Here is a 17,671-nt window from a genome sequence, read left to right on the forward strand (position 1 = left end):
GTCACCTAATGCGAGTATTTCAGCCATGAGATTTTATTTTTCTGCTTATTGTTTAATCACCCGAGATAATTCATATTCTGAGGGGCCGGATGGGAAACATTGGGGGGGGCGGATGTGGCCCGCGGGCCGCCAGCTAACGATCACTGCTCTTTAATTGAACACGCTGTACACGTCTGTAAAAATCTCGGGGTATGGTTCCTCTTCCTGCCTGGCTCAGAGGCCGTGCAGCAGCAGCTGTTCTCAGATCTAAACGGCCAAAGTTCAAAGAGAAAGACAAGAAGAGCAACAGCTGCCAACACAACTGACAAACTGAGTATTACGTCACACAAACACACACACACACACACACACACACACCCCATGCACACATTTTAAGTTTCTTGTTTCAGTCATCGAATGTTTCAAAGGAAATCTCTCTGCAAGCTGAAGTCGCTTCACTTTTAACTTTAAATAAATAAACTGAAGAAGACATTTCAGAGCTCGCCGTGACAATTTCACCCAGAAAAACGTGTTGGAAATTCAACAGATCAAACATCAAACAAAGGAATTGTTCAAATTTGATGTCAACATGATATCATTTGCTGCTGACGGAAATGTTTCTGGTGTAACTTAATTCAAACTGTGTGTCTGTCGCCCTCTGCTGGCCGTCCTGTGAGCTACAGCTCTGTTTCTCTCACACAGACAAAAATCCTGCAGCAGGCGAGAAAATACTTGGTGGGCAATTTTGAGTAAAATCAAGAGCAAATGATGAAGTTCTCCTGAGAAACAATGTGCTCAAACACTGACACCTGACTGTTAGTACTGTCAACAATGTCTGAATGATTCAAAAACACAACGCAGAGGCAAGAGACTTCTGAATTCTTTATATTGAATTTTTAAACTTTTCATCTCATCGTGTCTGTATCGAGGACAGCAAAGACTCGGTGTGTCTCCGGGGGGCGTGTCCACAGGGGTGGCATGGGCACCCTGTGAAATGAAAAAAAATCTTGATTATTTGGCTTGCCAGAGGTGGGACTTGTTTGTATCCAGTTTGCAGATTTTTGTTTGCAAATTAAAATACTTAAAATTGTGACTTCTATCATCCATCTTTTTTTTTGAGTCCCTGAAGAATTAAGACGTACAGTAAGACCTGTCTCTCTTCAAAGACAACAAGAGACACATGTTAAACGTGCATATACCTGCATCTCATCATAGTACAGGTGAGAGATCATCTGTCTTCTTAGAGGACATCATTGAAATGACTTGTCTTGTTTGAGGACATGTTCACCATGACATCTTTGTAAACAGTCGATATTTTGCGTCTCCATAGAGGACACAGTCGACTCGAGTTGACGGTACAGAGGACATGATGTGTCTCTCTTCAAGGGGACACTTTGAACATGACGTGTCATCACAGTGTAACCTGCGACAGGTGAGCTGTGTGAGGTTTTTTTGATTATCACCATGTGGATGAGGTGATGGAGGTTTGTTAAGATGAATGAGCTCGTTTCTGCTGTCAGAGGGTGAATATTTAAAGTGAAAAAAAAAATGTGTCAGCTAGAAGGTCACACCGTACGTAAACACTTCATCATCACACACACACACACACACACACACACACACACACACACACACACACACACGGTTAACATGGCAACAGAATAAGCATATTGACAATATTTGACTGCTGGTTGATTAATGCACTGAAAATGTAATTCAGACACGTCATCTCTTACATGCTCTGTAGAATCTCTGACAGAGATGCTGGATATCATGAAGGGAAGTGAAGTGTTTCGTTGTTGAGCAGGTTTCTTCTTCAGGGTTTGTGGACAGTCACATGTAAGGAGCATCTCGTGCATGATTCCTGCGTAAACACGAGTTTGTCAGTGAAAATGAAGAGTAATTATCCGTCTTGGAGTGCAAAAAGAAATGAAGAGAAGTAAGTGGTGGTACACTAGAAGACATGATGATGGTGATCCTTTTGCACTGCTCACCACCGCACTATTATCTTATTTAGTTGTGTACATATTAGTCTTTAATTACTTGTCTATATTATTAGCTAATCGTTATTATTTGATGTTTGTGCAGAGGGAGCACAGTCTACCCATAAGCACACCTGGCCACTCTTTTTTTTTTAAAGATTTATTTTTGGGCTTCTTTTGCCTTTATTGGAGAGATAGGACAGTGGACAGAAAGGGAAGTCAGAGAGAGAGAGAGTGGGGATTAACACGAGGGAAAGGAGCCACCAGCGATTTTAAGATCGCAGCCCAAAGGGTGAAGACAGAAGCCCTCAGGCAGGGCGGTGATACTTGACCAAGGGTTAGGCCGACCCTGCACCCTGGCAGGAGGAGGACGTAGTTTAGAGAGAAGCTCTGGAAGTCACACCGGAGAGCTGCAGTGTAGATGAAACGCTGGATTCAAACAGTTTAGAAAAAAACATGTAAAAAATTATTTTATATTATATTTATATTTTATATTTTGAGATGAATGAGTTTGTTAACTCCCTCGGGATCAATAAAGTATCTATCTATCTATCTATCTATCTATCTATCTATCTATCTATCTATCTATCTATCTATCTATCTATCTATCTATCTCGCGTTAACTGAGCTCCATAAGATCAGCGTGTGTTTGTAGTGTTTTGACGCTCTGCTTGTATCACTGCCACGGAGCCATGAATACATTCAGTTTCCAGAGGAATACACCCGTTAAAGGTCTAACGTCAGATCAGTGTCAAGCTGTGAATAAATTCAGATCTCTGAGGACAAAAACATCTAACTCTGTTTTCCAAAAGTAGAGCTGACATTTTTACATTTTCACAGCAGCAGCAGCAAGTCCGCTATCAAATCTGCTCTCAATATTGAAACGGCTTCTCTCTGAAATGTTTATTGAATCATTTTGTTCGATGTATTCTTGTTATTGTTTTCACTTTATTAATGTGTATAATTTCACGGCCTGCCAGCTGTACTGAGCCTACTGACATCTGTAGATGTTTTTCAGAATCAGATTTCATATTGAAACATTAAAAAAAAAAACACTTCGCGTGTTATCATTTCTAGAGTTTTAGAGAATATCTGTATTCAGAGCCAAACCCAAAATCAAGTATTTTATCATTTTCCTTCAGATATTTTTTGTTCAAACTTCGATGTTGAAATGCTTAACACCTTAGAGATAATCATTCTCTACGTATTGTAAGGTTTCTGACCTTTTTTTTTAGAGGTTGACATTCTGTTGGGACTTGGGTTGGTCATAAGAGGGTCACGGGTTCAAGTCCACCTTATGTAACTTGGGACGGGATGCTGGAGAGGTGCCACTTCACTTCCTGAGCACTGATGAGGTGTCCTTGAGGTGAGTAAGGACCCTCTCTTTAGTGTGCAGCCCCTCACCCTGACATCTCTCAGGCCCATGGGATCGTGTTTCTGTGTCTGCGTTACACTATGTCTTCTATAAACACTAAAATACTGAACAAGCAGAAAGTCATGTTTTGTGATTTGAACTGGATGAGTGTCGATATGTCGAACACAAGTCCAGGCTGGATTTGAAAAAAACACCCAGAAATGTAAAAGTGACATATGATGACGACGTGATCTCCAAAACTGACTTTTTTATTTTATTTTTATTTTACATTCTCTCCCTGAGGGTCATTAATCAGGTCGGTGTGTTCTTATCATCAGTAAGCCTTCATTTGAAAAGTTGTGATTTATTTCTATTGTCTATGTTATTATCAATATGTGTGCACTGGAAACGAGGAAAACCTTAATGTCCTATTGGGGAATAAATACAGTTTTAATTGATTTATATTTTTTTGGTTTCCACAGTTACCATCAAATACAGTTTACACGTTTAGATAGAAATGGTCTTATGTTGGGTTTTATAATCTCTTATTTGTGTAAATATATAGCACTGATTTTGACGTTTTTGTTTTTTTCTTTCAAGAGAACTTGAACCTACTGTTCCAGTTTTTATTTTTCCTCTAACAATCGGCCTTTTCCTATCTCTACATATTAATTTGAAGGTGTTCACAAACACACACATGCACGCAAGCGTAGTTTCATGTTTCTGGCTGTACATTTATTCATCACGTTTTCTTCAATAAAACTGGAATATTGGGCTGAAAACATCAGTCAGCTCTGAACTCCAGTTAGATAAACTACAAACAGAACGGAACCAGAACCTGAACCCACCATGGAAAAAGGTCAGACTCTTTATTCTTATTTCGTCTGATTTCACAAACTTTACTTGTTACAAGTTACTTTAAATGTTTGTTTTTCTCTGAGCCTTAAAATCAGGTCCCACCAGTTTGTCTCATTTTTCCTTCTCTTCAGTGTCTGACTTTTACTTATTCGTCTAACACCTGTTGATCCCTTATCTGGCTGTTTCTAACCTACCTGTCTCACAGCTGTTGTTCTCCTATCTGTCTGTCTGTCTCCCAGTGGTCCTCCTGCTGTCCATGTTGTCCCTGGGGGTCTCCTCTCAGCCAATCACAGACGTCCAACGTTTGTTCTCTATTGCTGTCAGCAGAGTACAACACCTTCACCTGCTCGCTCAGAGACTCATCTCTGACTTTGTGAGTCTATGGCAGCCTAGAGGGACAAAATACTAACAACAGAGATTTTTTTTTTAAAAACACCACAAAACAATAACATAGAAGACGCTCTACATGTCATCTAATGTCATTAACTATCACTGTGTTTATAACTGTTTTCAGTTTTGCAGCTGTTTGTATTTCTGTGTTTGTTAGGAGAGCTCACTGCAGGTCGAGGATCAACGTCAACTCAACAAAATCTTCCTGCAGGATTCTTGCAACTCTGATTACATCATCAGCCCCATCGACAAGCACGAGACGCAGCGCAGCTCTGTGAGCGCACGACACACTCTTACACACGACCATAAGGAACACGTCGCGAGGCTAAACACTGCACCATGTCATGAAACGCATGGCAACAAATAAAAGCACAGAACGCTGCGCAAATCTTTGTGAGGATTTCACAGAAGCAGGACAACACGATGCTATCTTGTACTACACAAAATTACAAAGTATTGAAGAAAACTGTGAAAGTACAATATTTGAATTGAGTATTGAAAAAGCATAATAATGTTGTTCTTCTATCACTGTGTTGTTGTCGCCTGATTGTGTTGAACTGTTTTCTTATTTATTTTGTAGTTAACATTTTCATGTCAGTTCTTTGTTTTTATTATGACAGGTAATAGGAGAGCCTCACACAGCAGATATTACAGTCTGATGGTATTGTACAAAAGTCCTGAATATTCCGTAAAATTCTCGGGGTGATCTAGAACTTCAACTAGAAATGTTCCTTCTAGCCACCTAAGAACGTTGTTTAAGTCTGAGGTGAGCAGATGTGTAAAAGCAGTAGCATTATGTTTATAGCCAGCAGGTGTGGTGGAGATGTTTATATCCTTTGACCAAGCGAACTTTGGGAATGTAACAAAGTGGTTTCATGCTTTTCTTCTCCGTATCTATCTCCTATATTCTCATTGGTTTGAGAGTCTGAAGCTGTGTTCTGAATGGTTCAGAAGGTTTTGTCATTTTAGTTCTTTGTGATTCATAAACTAGAGCCAGACTTAGACTTTGAGTGAAGCCGTGGTTCTAAATGGTTCTAAGTTCTTAAGCTGTGTTGTTTTTGGTTCCAGGTTCTGAAGCTGTTGTCTATCTCCTATCAATTGGTTGAGTGTTGGGAGTTTCCCAGTCGTTCTCTGTCTGGAGGTTCTGCTCCAAGGAACCAGATTTCCCGTTCTTTAACTGAATTGAAGACTGGAATCCTGCTGCTTATCAGGGTGAGAACACACACACACACACACACACACACATGATTAAATCATGTACACTAATGTGACCGACCAACCCACCTGCCTAATTCTGCAGGCCAATCAGGATGGAGCGGAGATCCTCCCTGAGAGTTCCCCCCTTCAGCTGGCTCCTTACGGAAACTTTTATCAAGGTCTGGGAGCTGACGAGTCGCTGCGACGGACCTACGAACTGCTGGCCTGTTTCAAGAAAGACATGCACAAGGTAAGGAAGAGGAGAGCATGAAGTAATGATGATGAAGATACTGATGATTAAATTAAGTACCAATAATGTCTACGTTTACAGGTGGAGACCTACCTGACAGTGGCAAAATGTCGACTCTCTCCAGAAGCAAACTGCACCTTGTAGCCTGGCCTCTCTAACCATGAAGCCACACCCCTGTTACTGATGTCAGTTGTGTGTTTGGTAGCGCTGCGTCCATGTTCTCTTACTCTGCTGCCTAGTATTAGCATTAGCTTAACCTCTGTCAGTGTTAATATGAAGCATGTTTCGTTGCTGAACTCTAAAGATATGCTTTAAAGGCTTTACAGTGACATCATGATAACAATAGAAAGTGATGTAATCCTGTCACAATGTGTAATAAAGTGTCTGCTGTGTTGCATTCAGAAGTATGTTAGTGTCTTCATGATTGTGTCTTCTTTGTGGCTCAAGACTAATTTGGTTCTTTTGTTTTGTTTTCTAAAAATTCTGATGTTTTTATGTTTGTTGGGGTTTTGTTTTTTTTAGCTATTTTGCATTTGTTATTCTTTTCCTCTGATGGATGTATGAGGCCTTAGTACCACCAACCAAACTGAGGCCCTATAATCAAAATAGCACAAACAAAATTTTCAAATTATTTCATCAATGAGCAACCAAAGGCCTGACACACATGCCACCAACATAGAACTGATTTAACCAGTGTTAGTTAAAAAAGGAAAAATGTCAAAAGAGAGGTCCATTAGAAGGTTGAAAAAAAAAAGCCAATCTCAGCCACCAGGAAGATCACAGCTTCAAAGCACTTACTGTATACACTATATGTACTCTATCTATACCGACCATGAGGAAGAATAGTGACCAATAATGGAACTGTAATATCCGTAAACACCACCAAAATGTTGCACACATACACACACATACAACACAGATGACAGTTTTCTCTGTCACCACCAGGGAGCGACAAACACCCTTGCTTTACTTACTTTTCACCACCAGGGGGCGCAGCATTTTCTTCGGCTCTTTCCGTTTGGCCCTCGTACATCTTCGCTTCGCCTTCGTCTCCTCCTCGGCTTTTATCGGATTGTTTCGGGTGTTAACGGTCGGTGTGTTCAAATGTTCGGCCGCAGCTCCTCCTGCAGACCGTAGTGAAGAAAGAGCGCAGATAATAAAAAAAAGAATAGGGGGAAACAGACGACAAGAGCGGATAGACGGAGTGTGGAAGCGGAATGACGGTGCTGCAGGAACCTGTCCAGGTAAACACACAGGTTCAGGTCGTTGTCATGAGCGGGGCTTCGAGTATTCCTTAAAAAAAAAAAACCCAGGGCTCCCTTCTCCGTCCCCGGCCACAACGGCTGGTCCAGTCCGCGGTGTAAGAGCTTCTCCCCCGCCACAGGCCCCGCATCCCGCGGCTAGCAGCTCCGTGTGTTTTTTATCAGCGTTATTGCTGTTATAAAAGTTGATCATCATTACGAGCGAATGCCCATCAAAGGATTCATCACCTAATCATATTTTTGGTTCGCTCTCTTAGGTTACGGTAGTTATAGTTCAGAGAGGTCACGCCAGACTCCTTTAAAAAATCTGTCACATTCAGGTTTCAACTTGTGTCGGTACAGAAATCAGCCCAGAAAATTGGTCCTGATTAGTTTTTAAGACAATGTTGGTACTGTCAGTCTCTTCGGCGTGGATTTGATGGTTGCTGCATTGCTTGGTTACATAATCTGACATTTAATTCACGTATTGGTCTCATGTTTCTGTGCTCAGGCTCAGCTCAAAATGAAGCCCCTCGGTTCCGACAAAACACTTACTAAAGTTGATATTCTTCTTCCATTGACTATGTCTACTTGAATTTGAGCACGCCGAATAAAAGAGTAAACGTTACATGTGGTTTAGAAATGTGTTCGTCTCCACTGTTTAGCAATGTATTAACAATCAACTAGAATGTAAACGGAGTTCTGTGTTATTAGCGGATGCTAACGCTAGTAGCCGGCTAACGCGGTGGCTAATGTGTAGCCGAGCGGCTTCACCAGAAATCCTTCCATTTAAAGTTTACGAGAGAACAGAGACGGCTCCATTAGACTGTTCTCGGATTGAACTGAAAACGGGACCTCTGCTTGAAGGGCTTAAGCCAACCAACAACACGTTTAATGTGCTTGTTTCTTGCGTTTACTAACCACAGCTAACTTAGCTGGCTGCTAACAATATTAGCCATCAGCTGGTGAGCTGCCATGTCAGCCAGTCCGAGCAAATTGAACGATTAATTAAAACACTATGTAGTTTAATGTTGAGGTTCAGGCTCACGATAAATACTAACTGTTGTGTTTGTGATATCACTGAGGACTTAACATTAGTCAATAACATTTGCATTGACTGTAAGCTATTACAATGCTGTGTTGAAAGGATATTAATGGATGTGGTAATTCAAGTTTTATAAACGCCATATAATCTCGGACAGTAAGGATTAATAATCAGTCATTGCATTTTAACCTGTGCAACTGACTCTTACTTTGTCTCTGTCTCTTTTTACTGAAAAAAAGAAAGCTGCAGTAAACACTTAAGAAAACTGATGGTTATTCTTACAGCTCAGTTTATTACATAACTGCTTGTTATTGTAATAAACGTTTAATAACAATGATGCTTGGTGTGGTTCACATTCAGCTCCGCTGACCTGGATTTCACAAAAGGTGTCTGTTCCTGTAAATGTACAGGGATTGTGCACACACTTACAGGGATGTGGGAGGAAACGTTTAAATGTCTTCACTCAGGTCACAGCATGATTTTGACCTGCACAGATTGTTTTTGAATCCAGCTGGAAAAGAACAGCACTTTCTCTCTGAATGCTGCTTAGAAGCAACACTGCTTTCTATAACCTGTCATTCCAACGTCTTCGGATGAGCCGCGATGGCGTTTTGCTGCATGGAGCGGAGTGCATGTCTGTCAGCCTTTTAAGCATGTCACTCAGAGAGCTGCAAAACAAGCGCTGTGTCCAGAAATGAACCTGGTCTGAACTTGGGGCCCTGTGATGTTAATATCAGCGTACGATCGGATATCTAAAAAGGCCTTGATATTTGTGTGTTGTAGCTGGTCTTCCTGACACCTGTAAAGCACTTCCTAACACACAAGTTCTATTTTAGGTCAGGTTGGACTGGTTGTCTTTGTGGCGTCAGGAGGATCAGTTGACTATTTGGGTCAAGAGTTGTTGACGATGCGGGGTTGGACAAAGCTGAGATAGTTATAAGATAGTTGTTCATATTCTTTGTTTTTTGTTGCCTCAGGAGGTGGAAGGTTCAGGGTCAGGACTAGCTGTTTGATCAGCTCTAGCTGACAACTGGTGTTCAGGACCTGTTCACCATATGGGGTTCGCTTATTGTCTGTGTCGTTGGTTGAAGACGTGTAAACATTGTAGGACCAGGACGAGTTGAACATGTTATAACAGGAGTCAGGACGAGTTAATGAAGACGGTTGGGGACTCGTTGAGATTACATCGCGTCTTATTGTTTATTTTGGCTCAAGACTAGAGATGAATTGTTTTGATTGAAGTGTCTGATAGTGGTCCTGTTTGGACTCAGATAGCTAGATTGAGTATGGGCTGATCTATGGTGCCGAACATTTCAGTTCTATGCTGTCCTGTGTTTCCAGTAAGCATTGAGTACATACTATGGCTCTGTCATTGTATGTAGCATGGAGGGAACTGAAGACAAACTAAGACGTTGCAGTTTAGAGGTGTGTCACATTTGTCATGCTAAGAACGTCTACAGTTACCTGCTGAATGTGTGCACGAGAAGCTTCCTCGTGATGGTTTGAAAGCGATGAAAACAATTTGAACCACGGTCACTTTGGCCATAGCGTTAAAAAAGTATCAGTGCTCTCCGTGGCTCTCTATAAGAATGTCTTAAGAATACTGATGAGCAGAGTGAGTGGATGTAAAAGCTATATGCTTCATCGGATACCTGGAGCTCTGACATGCGCCAGTTTTCACATTTAATGGTTGACTGTTTGGACGATGAGCTGCAGGGAAATAAGCACGAGACGATGCGAGCAAAATGAAAAAGCAATGGACAACATGCAGAGGGTGCAGAGTTTAGGCTGCTTTGCACATGTAATACAGCTCAAAGAGGGTTCATGTCGACTTCCCCTGAAAGGATCCTGACTGAGTGGTGTGTTCGCACAGACAGATTCTTATTGATCCCGAGGGAAATACAAAATTGCACCTCACGGTGGGAGTTATATTCTGTCTCAGGACTCAGGAGACGCATAAAAAGGAAAAAAAATGGACATGACGGTCAAAGCGACAGAGCCTGACGGTTTGATGACAGTTTCATCTGCAGTTCAACATATTTACAACATCAACTGGAGAACATACAGGCGAACAGAAAAACATCATGAAGCCACACAGCGATCATACCGGTCAGCTCATAAAGTCTTCTGTCGTGCACTTTGCCCAGGAAATACAAATCATCCCTCCTGCTCGTTTCACGGTGAATTATTCTGTGATTTCTGCTGCCTTCTCACATCAGCACCGGTCTGTGTGTCTCATCTTAAACTCTCCTCTCTGTGTGTGTTCAGGCTGCAGTGTGGCAGGCTCTGAACCACTACGCCTACCTGGACGCCGTTTTTCTCGCCGAGAGACTCTATGCTGAAGGTAACGCTCGTCTGTCTTCTGGTTTGCTCTGTGTGTCTTTCTGATCGGACTCTTCTCTGTCTGTCCTGCCTCTTGGTGAGGCTGTGAGTCTGACTAAACACCTGTGTGTCTCTCAGTGAGGTCAGAGGAAGCCCTTTACCTGTTGGCTACATGTTACTACCGCTCGGGGAAGCCATATAAAGCGTACCGGCTGCTGAAGGCTCACAGCTGCTCCACGCCGCAAGTTCGATTCCTGCTGGCAAAATGCTGCGTCGAACTCAGCAAGTAAGACACACACAAACACACACACACTCTTCGAATACTTGCCTCTGATTGGTTTGCCTATTAAAGGACTCCGTCTAAGTCTGTCTCCTGTGTTTCTTTCAGACTGGCAGAAGGAGAACAGGTTCTGATTGGTGGAGTGTTAAATAAACAGAAGAGTCAGGATGACATCATTACAGAGTTTGGAGACTCTGCCTCCTTCACGCTGTCGTTACTGGGACACATTTACTGGTAAGAACCCCCCCTCCCCCCCAGTCTGTGTGTCGTTTTAGACTAAGACATTATTTTGATCTCTCTCTCTCTCTCTCTCTCTCTCTCTCTCTCTCTCTCTCTCTCACTCGCTCGCTCTCTGAGCAGTAAGACAGATCGTGTTGCTAAAGGTGCTGAGTGTTTTCAGAGAAGTCTAACTCTCAATCCGTTCCTGTGGTCACCTTTCCAGAACCTCTGTCATCTAGGTATATCTCTCACACGCACACACACACACACACACACCTGGAGTTCATCGACGTCATCATATGACAAATGTATTAACTTCTGTGGTCCTTGTCTCAGGAGAGAAACCAGATCCAGATCAGGTCTTCAGGTTGTCCTCTCTACAAAACTCCTCTATAGCCCCGCCCCCTCCTTCAGTTAGCCCTGCCCAGAACCCCTCCCACCGCTTAGACACAGCCCTGATGGAGACGCCACAGGACACTCTAGTACGTACTTCTAGCTAAATGTAATTACTGCGTATTGTAGCTGTAATCTGATAAGTGAGTTGATTAAACGTGCTTTTTCTTTTTGCCTCTCTTCAGGAGTTAAATCGTTTGAATTTAGAATCTTCTAATGGAAAGCTGACATCTGATTTGTCAGTCTCCTACATTGACTCCTCCCTCATCTCCCCGGAGACTGGCTCACTATTGGGTAACACTGTTTCCATGGCGTCAGCTGGCTCCTTACTGGCTAAACAGAATAAGCCTAAGAGTGGGCGGAGTTTACTCGGAGGAACCGCTGCACTCAGCCCACTGACGCCCAGGTGAGTTCATCGGAACACGACCCTCGTGTGAGTTACACACTGTTCCTCCTCCGACACATCTGCAAGTTAGCGGACATTTGATGATTCGACCAATCACACGATGCTCACTTTGTGGCCATCAGTGGACAAATAGCGACACAGCACATCGTGATTAGCCGCCAAAAAGCGGCATCACGTGCTGTAGAACCACATGAAGAAAAACCTGTTTCAGTGTTCACCTGAACACCTGTCACTGTAACACGCGTGTCACTGTACTTAACAATCTCTGTGTGTCTGTGTAGTTTTGGCATCCTGCCCCTGGAGCCAAGCCCGGGAGACCCCACATATCTACAGAACTACTCGGCTACGATGGAAACACAATCTACAGCTCCCAACAAGAAGGTACATGCATCTGATGCGTACCTAATAATAATAAACGCTCATTGCACACGTCTGAGTCTCCTCTCACCTGTCTCCTGATCCTGATCCTCTCCTCCCCGTTCTTTCTCTCTCTCTGTCCTTTTTCCGGTCTCTCTCTCTCTCTCCTCCCCTCTTATCTCTCTCAGTCTGTTTCCAGGATCAGTCAGTCAAAGTCTGTATTCAGCCAGAGCGGTAACAGCAGAGATGTCCTCCCTATCCCCTTCAACCAATCGCAGACCACTGCTCCTCACACCAGGTAACTACATTAACCAATCACAGATCTCCAACCCTCATTCAGGTATCTCTTTATGAAGAAACCTGTAAGAGGGGTGAGATTGTTTCTCTCACTTTTTTGTTAATTTCAGTGAGGGCTGTGTGCAGCCAATCAGAAAGAGGGACGGTGTTTTCTCACCGCGTGACTGTAGTGACTGTATCTCACTGATGAGCTGTCTGTTTCTTAGGCTGCGTTCACACTGCAGCTAAAAGTGACTCAGATCTGAACAGCACAAGTCACATGGAGTCTGATCTTTTCAAATCAGACTTCATGTGTCGGCTCAGCTACAGGCCTCATTTAAAGCAATGTGAACCGCCACACAAAAACAAGTGTGAACAGTGTGAACTCGTCCTCAGTAACCTGTCTGTCTCTCAGTGGCTCCCCTCAGGTTCTCAGTCCCAGTATGTCTGGTCCTCCAAACGTGCAGCCCAGAAGGAGCTCCAGACTGTTTACAAGTGCCAGCTCTACTGCCAAGGTACCTCAGTAAAACTCAGGAATACTGATGTATACTAATACTGTGTCTGCATGGAAGTGCACTGCTGATTTACAAGTCTATTAAACTGGTACTATTACTTAAAGCACTGCAAAACTTCTGTTGTTACAACCACTTAAACAATCATGTTTTTGGTAAAGCAGTACCTCATTTATACTACAACACATATTAAAGGTGACAGTGCAGTACTTATCACTACTATCTAGTTATCAATCACCTGTGGAAAAGATGTACAGAATGACAAAGACAGGATGTTCACTTGGCTGGAATGTACGTACATCTGCGCTTGATACTGTGGATAGCGATGATGCTCGTCGTAATCCATATAGCGCCCTCTGCTGGTGACGGAGCTGCTAGTGTGACACAATGACACTCGGATGAAATGCTTTTTGACAGGTGAATAAATCATCTTTTAAATATGCTAATATAATCTTCCTCTGTGTGTGTTTGTGTTTGTAGGAGAACAGTAAGAAGTTAAAGATGAAGTTTCCTACAAAGATCCCAAACAGGAAGACAAAATGTAAATCAGCGAAGACGACGAACAGCAGCAACCTGAACGAGAGTCTGGACATCCTGAGACTGGATCCCAGTCTGAGTCTACCGGACACCAGGATCCCCCAGTACCAGAGAGCTGCTGCAGGTAACACCGCTGCTCATACAAAGAAACACTGCAGGCTTAGGTTGGTAGCACGACGTCCACTATTCTGTAGTACCAGATCAACCCTTCGTGTAGCTGCTGTTTGCAGACATGGAGGATGTTCCTCCAGTTTGACAAACGGCATCAGCTCCTCCAAGTCTTTTCAGTGAACAACACTAAACGGGAGCACATCTTGAGTTATTAGAAGGATGTCATCACCACGACGTGTTCGAACACGGCAAGCAAATGATGAGTGCTGCAAGACGTTCCTGTTGTTGGTCGAGTTTAAAGCCACGTATCTTGCACTACACGTCATCTTTGTCCGAGTCTCGAGTGACATCATGCGTGCAACACTAACTCAGTGTACAGCGTGCAAGTAGTAAAATGTCCCTTGTTAGAACAGGAAGTGATGTGATAGATGTGAAGTGTGAAATCACTCTGACAGTGGGGTGTTGTGTGTGTGTGTGTGCAGACAGCGTGATGGCTTTGCTACGGGAGCTTGGGCGTGGTTACCAGGCGCTGTGCTCGTACAACTGCAGAGAAGCCATCAACATCCTGACCTCCCTCCCTCCCCAGCACTACAACACAGGCTGGGTCCTCACACACATCGGCAGGGCGTACTTCGAGCTGGCCGAGTACACACAGGTAACGCACGTCTCAGACACCGCTGACGCCTTCATCCTGGTCAGTGGGCTTCAGTTACGCGCTTGCTTTTCGTTCAGGTGAGTCTCGCTGTAACGATGTCACGATGGCGTTTGTTTGTAGGCGGAGCGTCTCTTCAGCGAGGTGCGCAGGATCGAGTCGTACAGAGTCGAGGGGATGGAGATTTATTCGACCACACTGTGGCACCTGCAGAAGGACGTCGCACTCTCCGCCCTGTCCAAAGACCTGACTGACATGGACAAGAACTGTCCCGAGGTAAGAAACTACACCTCTTAAGAGAACACGGCCACATGATGTGTCGTTTACGTCTGTCACTCAAGTAATCGCCAAACCTGACACTGTGACCTGCGTCAGATCACTTATTCTGAGTCTCAGACGCTTCCTTTCCGACTACTGCTCTCTCTCTCTGTCCAACTGACTTTTCTTTAACTGACATTTTCTGTCTCTTTATGACCACCTGTCTGTCTCTCTCTTTGATTACCCATCTCTTTTTCTCCTCACCTGCATGTCTCCTTCTGCCAGGCTCTCTCTCTCTCTCTCTCTCTCCTCTCTCTCTCTCTCTCTCTCTCTCTCTCTCTCTTCTCTCTCTCTCTCTCTCTCTCTCTCTCTCTCTCTCTCTCTCTCTCTCTCTCTCTCTCTCTCTCTCTCTCTCTCTCTCTCTCTCTCTCTCTCTCTCTCTCTCTCTCTCTCTCTCTCTCTCTCTCTCTCTCTCTCTCTCTCTCTCTCTCTCTCTCTCTCTCTCTCTCTCTCTCTCTGTGTGTGACCACCTTCTGTATCTGCCAGTCTGACCAACCTTTTGTCCCTTCCTCTGACCACCTGTCTCTCTGCTGACCGCCTTCAGGCTTGGTGTGTAGCAGGTAACTGTTTCAGCCTGCAGAGGGAGCACGACATCGCCATCAAGTTCTTCCAGAGAGCCATCCAGGTGAGCTTCTGTTTCCATGGTTACTGTTACCACAGCAACCAAGGTTATATTAGTTATATTAGTTTAGTGTGTGAATGAGCAGCATAAATAAAGGAAATTGAAATTGGGATACACAGGGGGGACGGGTTTCCGTCGGCCTGCTCTGTGTCCACCTGTCTCTGGTCTCTGACCTGTCTGTTTCTCCCCGTCTCTCAGGTGGACCCCGGGCTTTGCGTACGCCTACACTCTGTTGGGTCACGAGTTTGTTCTGACGGAGGAGTTGGACCGAGCTCTTGCCTGCTTCCGTAACGCCATCAGAGTCAACAACAGACACTACAACGCATGGTCGGCTCACAGAGATGACTGCAGTCTAACATTCTGTACAAAGTTGGCATTCATACATGCTAACTATACATAAGATACATCATCTCTGATGGTGTGTGTCTTTGTTTAGGTATGGTCTGGGGATGATTTACTACAAACAGGAGAAGTTCAACTTGGCAGAAATCCACTTTAAGAAAGCTTTGAGCATCAACCCTCAGAGCTCTGTGCTGCTCTGTCACATCGGAGTGGTACGTTAGCAAGTAGCATCTTCCATCTAAAACAACTGCTCTGTTAGCATGCTGCATCCTCATGCCGAAACAAATACTCAGTAAGCATTGCAGCATCCACCCAGCATCCCCTTTTTCTTCTGCGTGTGTTGTGCAGGTGCAGCACGCCTTGAAGAAGTCGGACGCGGCTTTAGAGACTCTGAACAGAGCAATTGGGATCGACCCCAAGAACCCGCTCTGCAAGTTTCACCGAGCATCCATACTGTTCGCCAACGACAAGTACAAGGTATCAAGAGTAGAATGATCTCAGTCAATAAACGTGATTATTTAGTTAAATGCTAGTCTCTGCCACCATCAGTGTCTTGTCTCTCCGTCACCATGACGACCTGTCTGTCTCTCTGCAGGCGGCTCTGCAGGAGCTGGAGGAGTTGAAACAGATTGTTCCCAAAGAGTCTCTTGTTTACTTCCTCATAGGGAAGGTAAGAAACACCTGCTTACTTTTTAACCTCTGATGGTTACACTCGTCAGTGACCAGTGCTCAGACATTCAGCCTGTCTGTCTGTCCTCCTCAGGTATATAAGAAGCTGGGTCAGACTCACCTGGCTCTGATGAACTTCAGCTGGCAATGGACCTGGACCCTAAAGGAGCAAACAACCAGATTAAAGAAGCCATCGACAAGAGATACCTGCCAGAGGATGAAGGTGAGAGACAGCTGAGTGTCGAATGTTTAGCTTTGTCAGTATCTGCTCAACAGTTAAAAAACGTCTGCTTGAATTGGACTCGGCAAACTTTAGCCTAGCTATTAGCTGCTAACTTGCGTTTCGCTATTAGGCTAGTTCACCTTAGTCGTAGTAGCTAATAAGTTAGCATAGATGGAAGACCTCAACATGTCTTGCCCCACCTGTCTCTCTCACTTCCTGTACCCCTCCGATCTCCTGTCTGTCGTGCTTTCTTCATCTCACTAGCTCCCTCCCCGTCTCCCTAACTATCTTGTTCTTCTCACCTGTCTCTCTCTCTCTCTTGTTTCTCCTCACCTGCGTGTTTTTGGCTTCACACCTGTCTCTCCTTCTCTCACCTTCCACCTTCACTTGTACTCTCTCTTTACTGCTGCCACTTGGATTTTGTACAAACTGTCTCCCTTTATCTTCCCCTGCTCTTTCTCACCCTCTCTCACTCTCTCTCTCTCTCTCTCTCTGCACCTGTCTGTCTGTCTCCAGCTACGGAGGTGGAAGACAGTCAGGACAGCAGCATCATGACGGACGCCGACGACACGCAGCTCCACACGGCCGAGAGCGACGATGTTCTTTAACCCCGCCCCCCTTTCATCTAACCTCGCCCATGCTTGAACCAAGCCCCAACCCCACAATGATGACCCGAAAGGAGTATTGTTGCTAGGCAACATTCTGGCAAACAGATCTTCAGTTTTGCTCCGCCCCCCCGCCCCCCCAGCCCTCCATTCTGTTCTCTGATGGCTGAGACAGACTGCTGCTGCCCTGAAGCCCCGGCCCCCGCTCCATCTCCTCTTAGTGTGTCATCGAGCTTGTCCTCTGACATCACAGCTGTTTTTTATGTTCTTTTTATCATCGTTATGGAAATAAACAATAAAAACATGTAAACCCTTTCTAGTGATGTCTGTCTTAATCCTGACAACAGCAGCTCTGATTGGACCAGGTGAGTAATGGCTGACTGCTGTTTCCCTTCCTAACTCCATTTAATGTTTTTATATTTAATTCAATAATTACATTTATCACTTGTTTTGTTTTTTCACAGAAAACATGATGATTCATGTGAGCCTTTGGGTCATATGCTATCTCAACTTTTGTACTTCAGGATACTT

General features: G+C 44.1%; 2 protein-coding genes and 1 long non-coding RNA gene across 3 annotated transcripts; 2 read left to right on the forward strand and 1 right to left on the reverse strand.

Annotated features, from left to right (window-relative positions):
• The first annotated feature begins 4,074 nt into the window (after nucleotides 1-4,074).
• gh1 (growth hormone 1) lies at nucleotides 4,075-6,414 on the forward strand. The gene is made up of 6 exons (XM_079367230.1): nucleotides 4,075-4,174; nucleotides 4,413-4,546; nucleotides 4,721-4,837; nucleotides 5,632-5,775; nucleotides 5,864-6,010; nucleotides 6,092-6,414. Exons 1-6 carry the CDS (start codon nucleotides 4,165-4,167, stop codon nucleotides 6,152-6,154), a joined length of 615 nt encoding a protein of 204 aa, XP_079223356.1. The 5' UTR covers nucleotides 4,075-4,164; the 3' UTR covers nucleotides 6,155-6,414.
• Nucleotides 6,415-6,518: 104 nt separating this feature from the next.
• Nucleotides 6,519-7,071, reverse strand: LOC306838855. Its single transcript, XR_013781133.1, has 2 exons — nucleotides 6,985-7,071; nucleotides 6,519-6,604 (listed from the first exon to the last, which is right to left on the reverse strand). It is a non-coding gene; the product is annotated as an uncharacterized lncRNA (long non-coding RNA).
• A 25-nt stretch (nucleotides 7,072-7,096) lies between these two features.
• On the forward strand, nucleotides 7,097-17,455 carry cdc27 (cell division cycle 27). The gene is given in 22 exon segments (XM_079367231.1): nucleotides 7,097-7,254; nucleotides 10,565-10,640; nucleotides 10,757-10,904; nucleotides 11,007-11,132; nucleotides 11,259-11,356; nucleotides 11,454-11,599; nucleotides 11,696-11,916; nucleotides 12,198-12,297; nucleotides 12,462-12,571; nucleotides 12,965-13,064; nucleotides 13,542-13,722; nucleotides 14,192-14,364; nucleotides 14,485-14,637; nucleotides 15,224-15,304; nucleotides 15,500-15,505; nucleotides 15,507-15,628; nucleotides 15,738-15,855; nucleotides 15,992-16,120; nucleotides 16,239-16,313; nucleotides 16,407-16,455; nucleotides 16,458-16,535; nucleotides 17,052-17,455. Coding segments are annotated over 22 exon segments (2,409 nt in total). The 5' UTR covers nucleotides 7,097-7,227; the 3' UTR covers nucleotides 17,144-17,455.
• Nucleotides 17,456-17,671: the final 216 nt, after the last annotated feature.

The sequence above is a fragment of the Symphodus melops genome, assembly GCF_947650265.1.
Source record: "Symphodus melops genome assembly, chromosome: 17".
NCBI classification, from domain to species: Eukaryota; Metazoa; Chordata; class Actinopteri; order Labriformes; family Labridae; genus Symphodus; species Symphodus melops.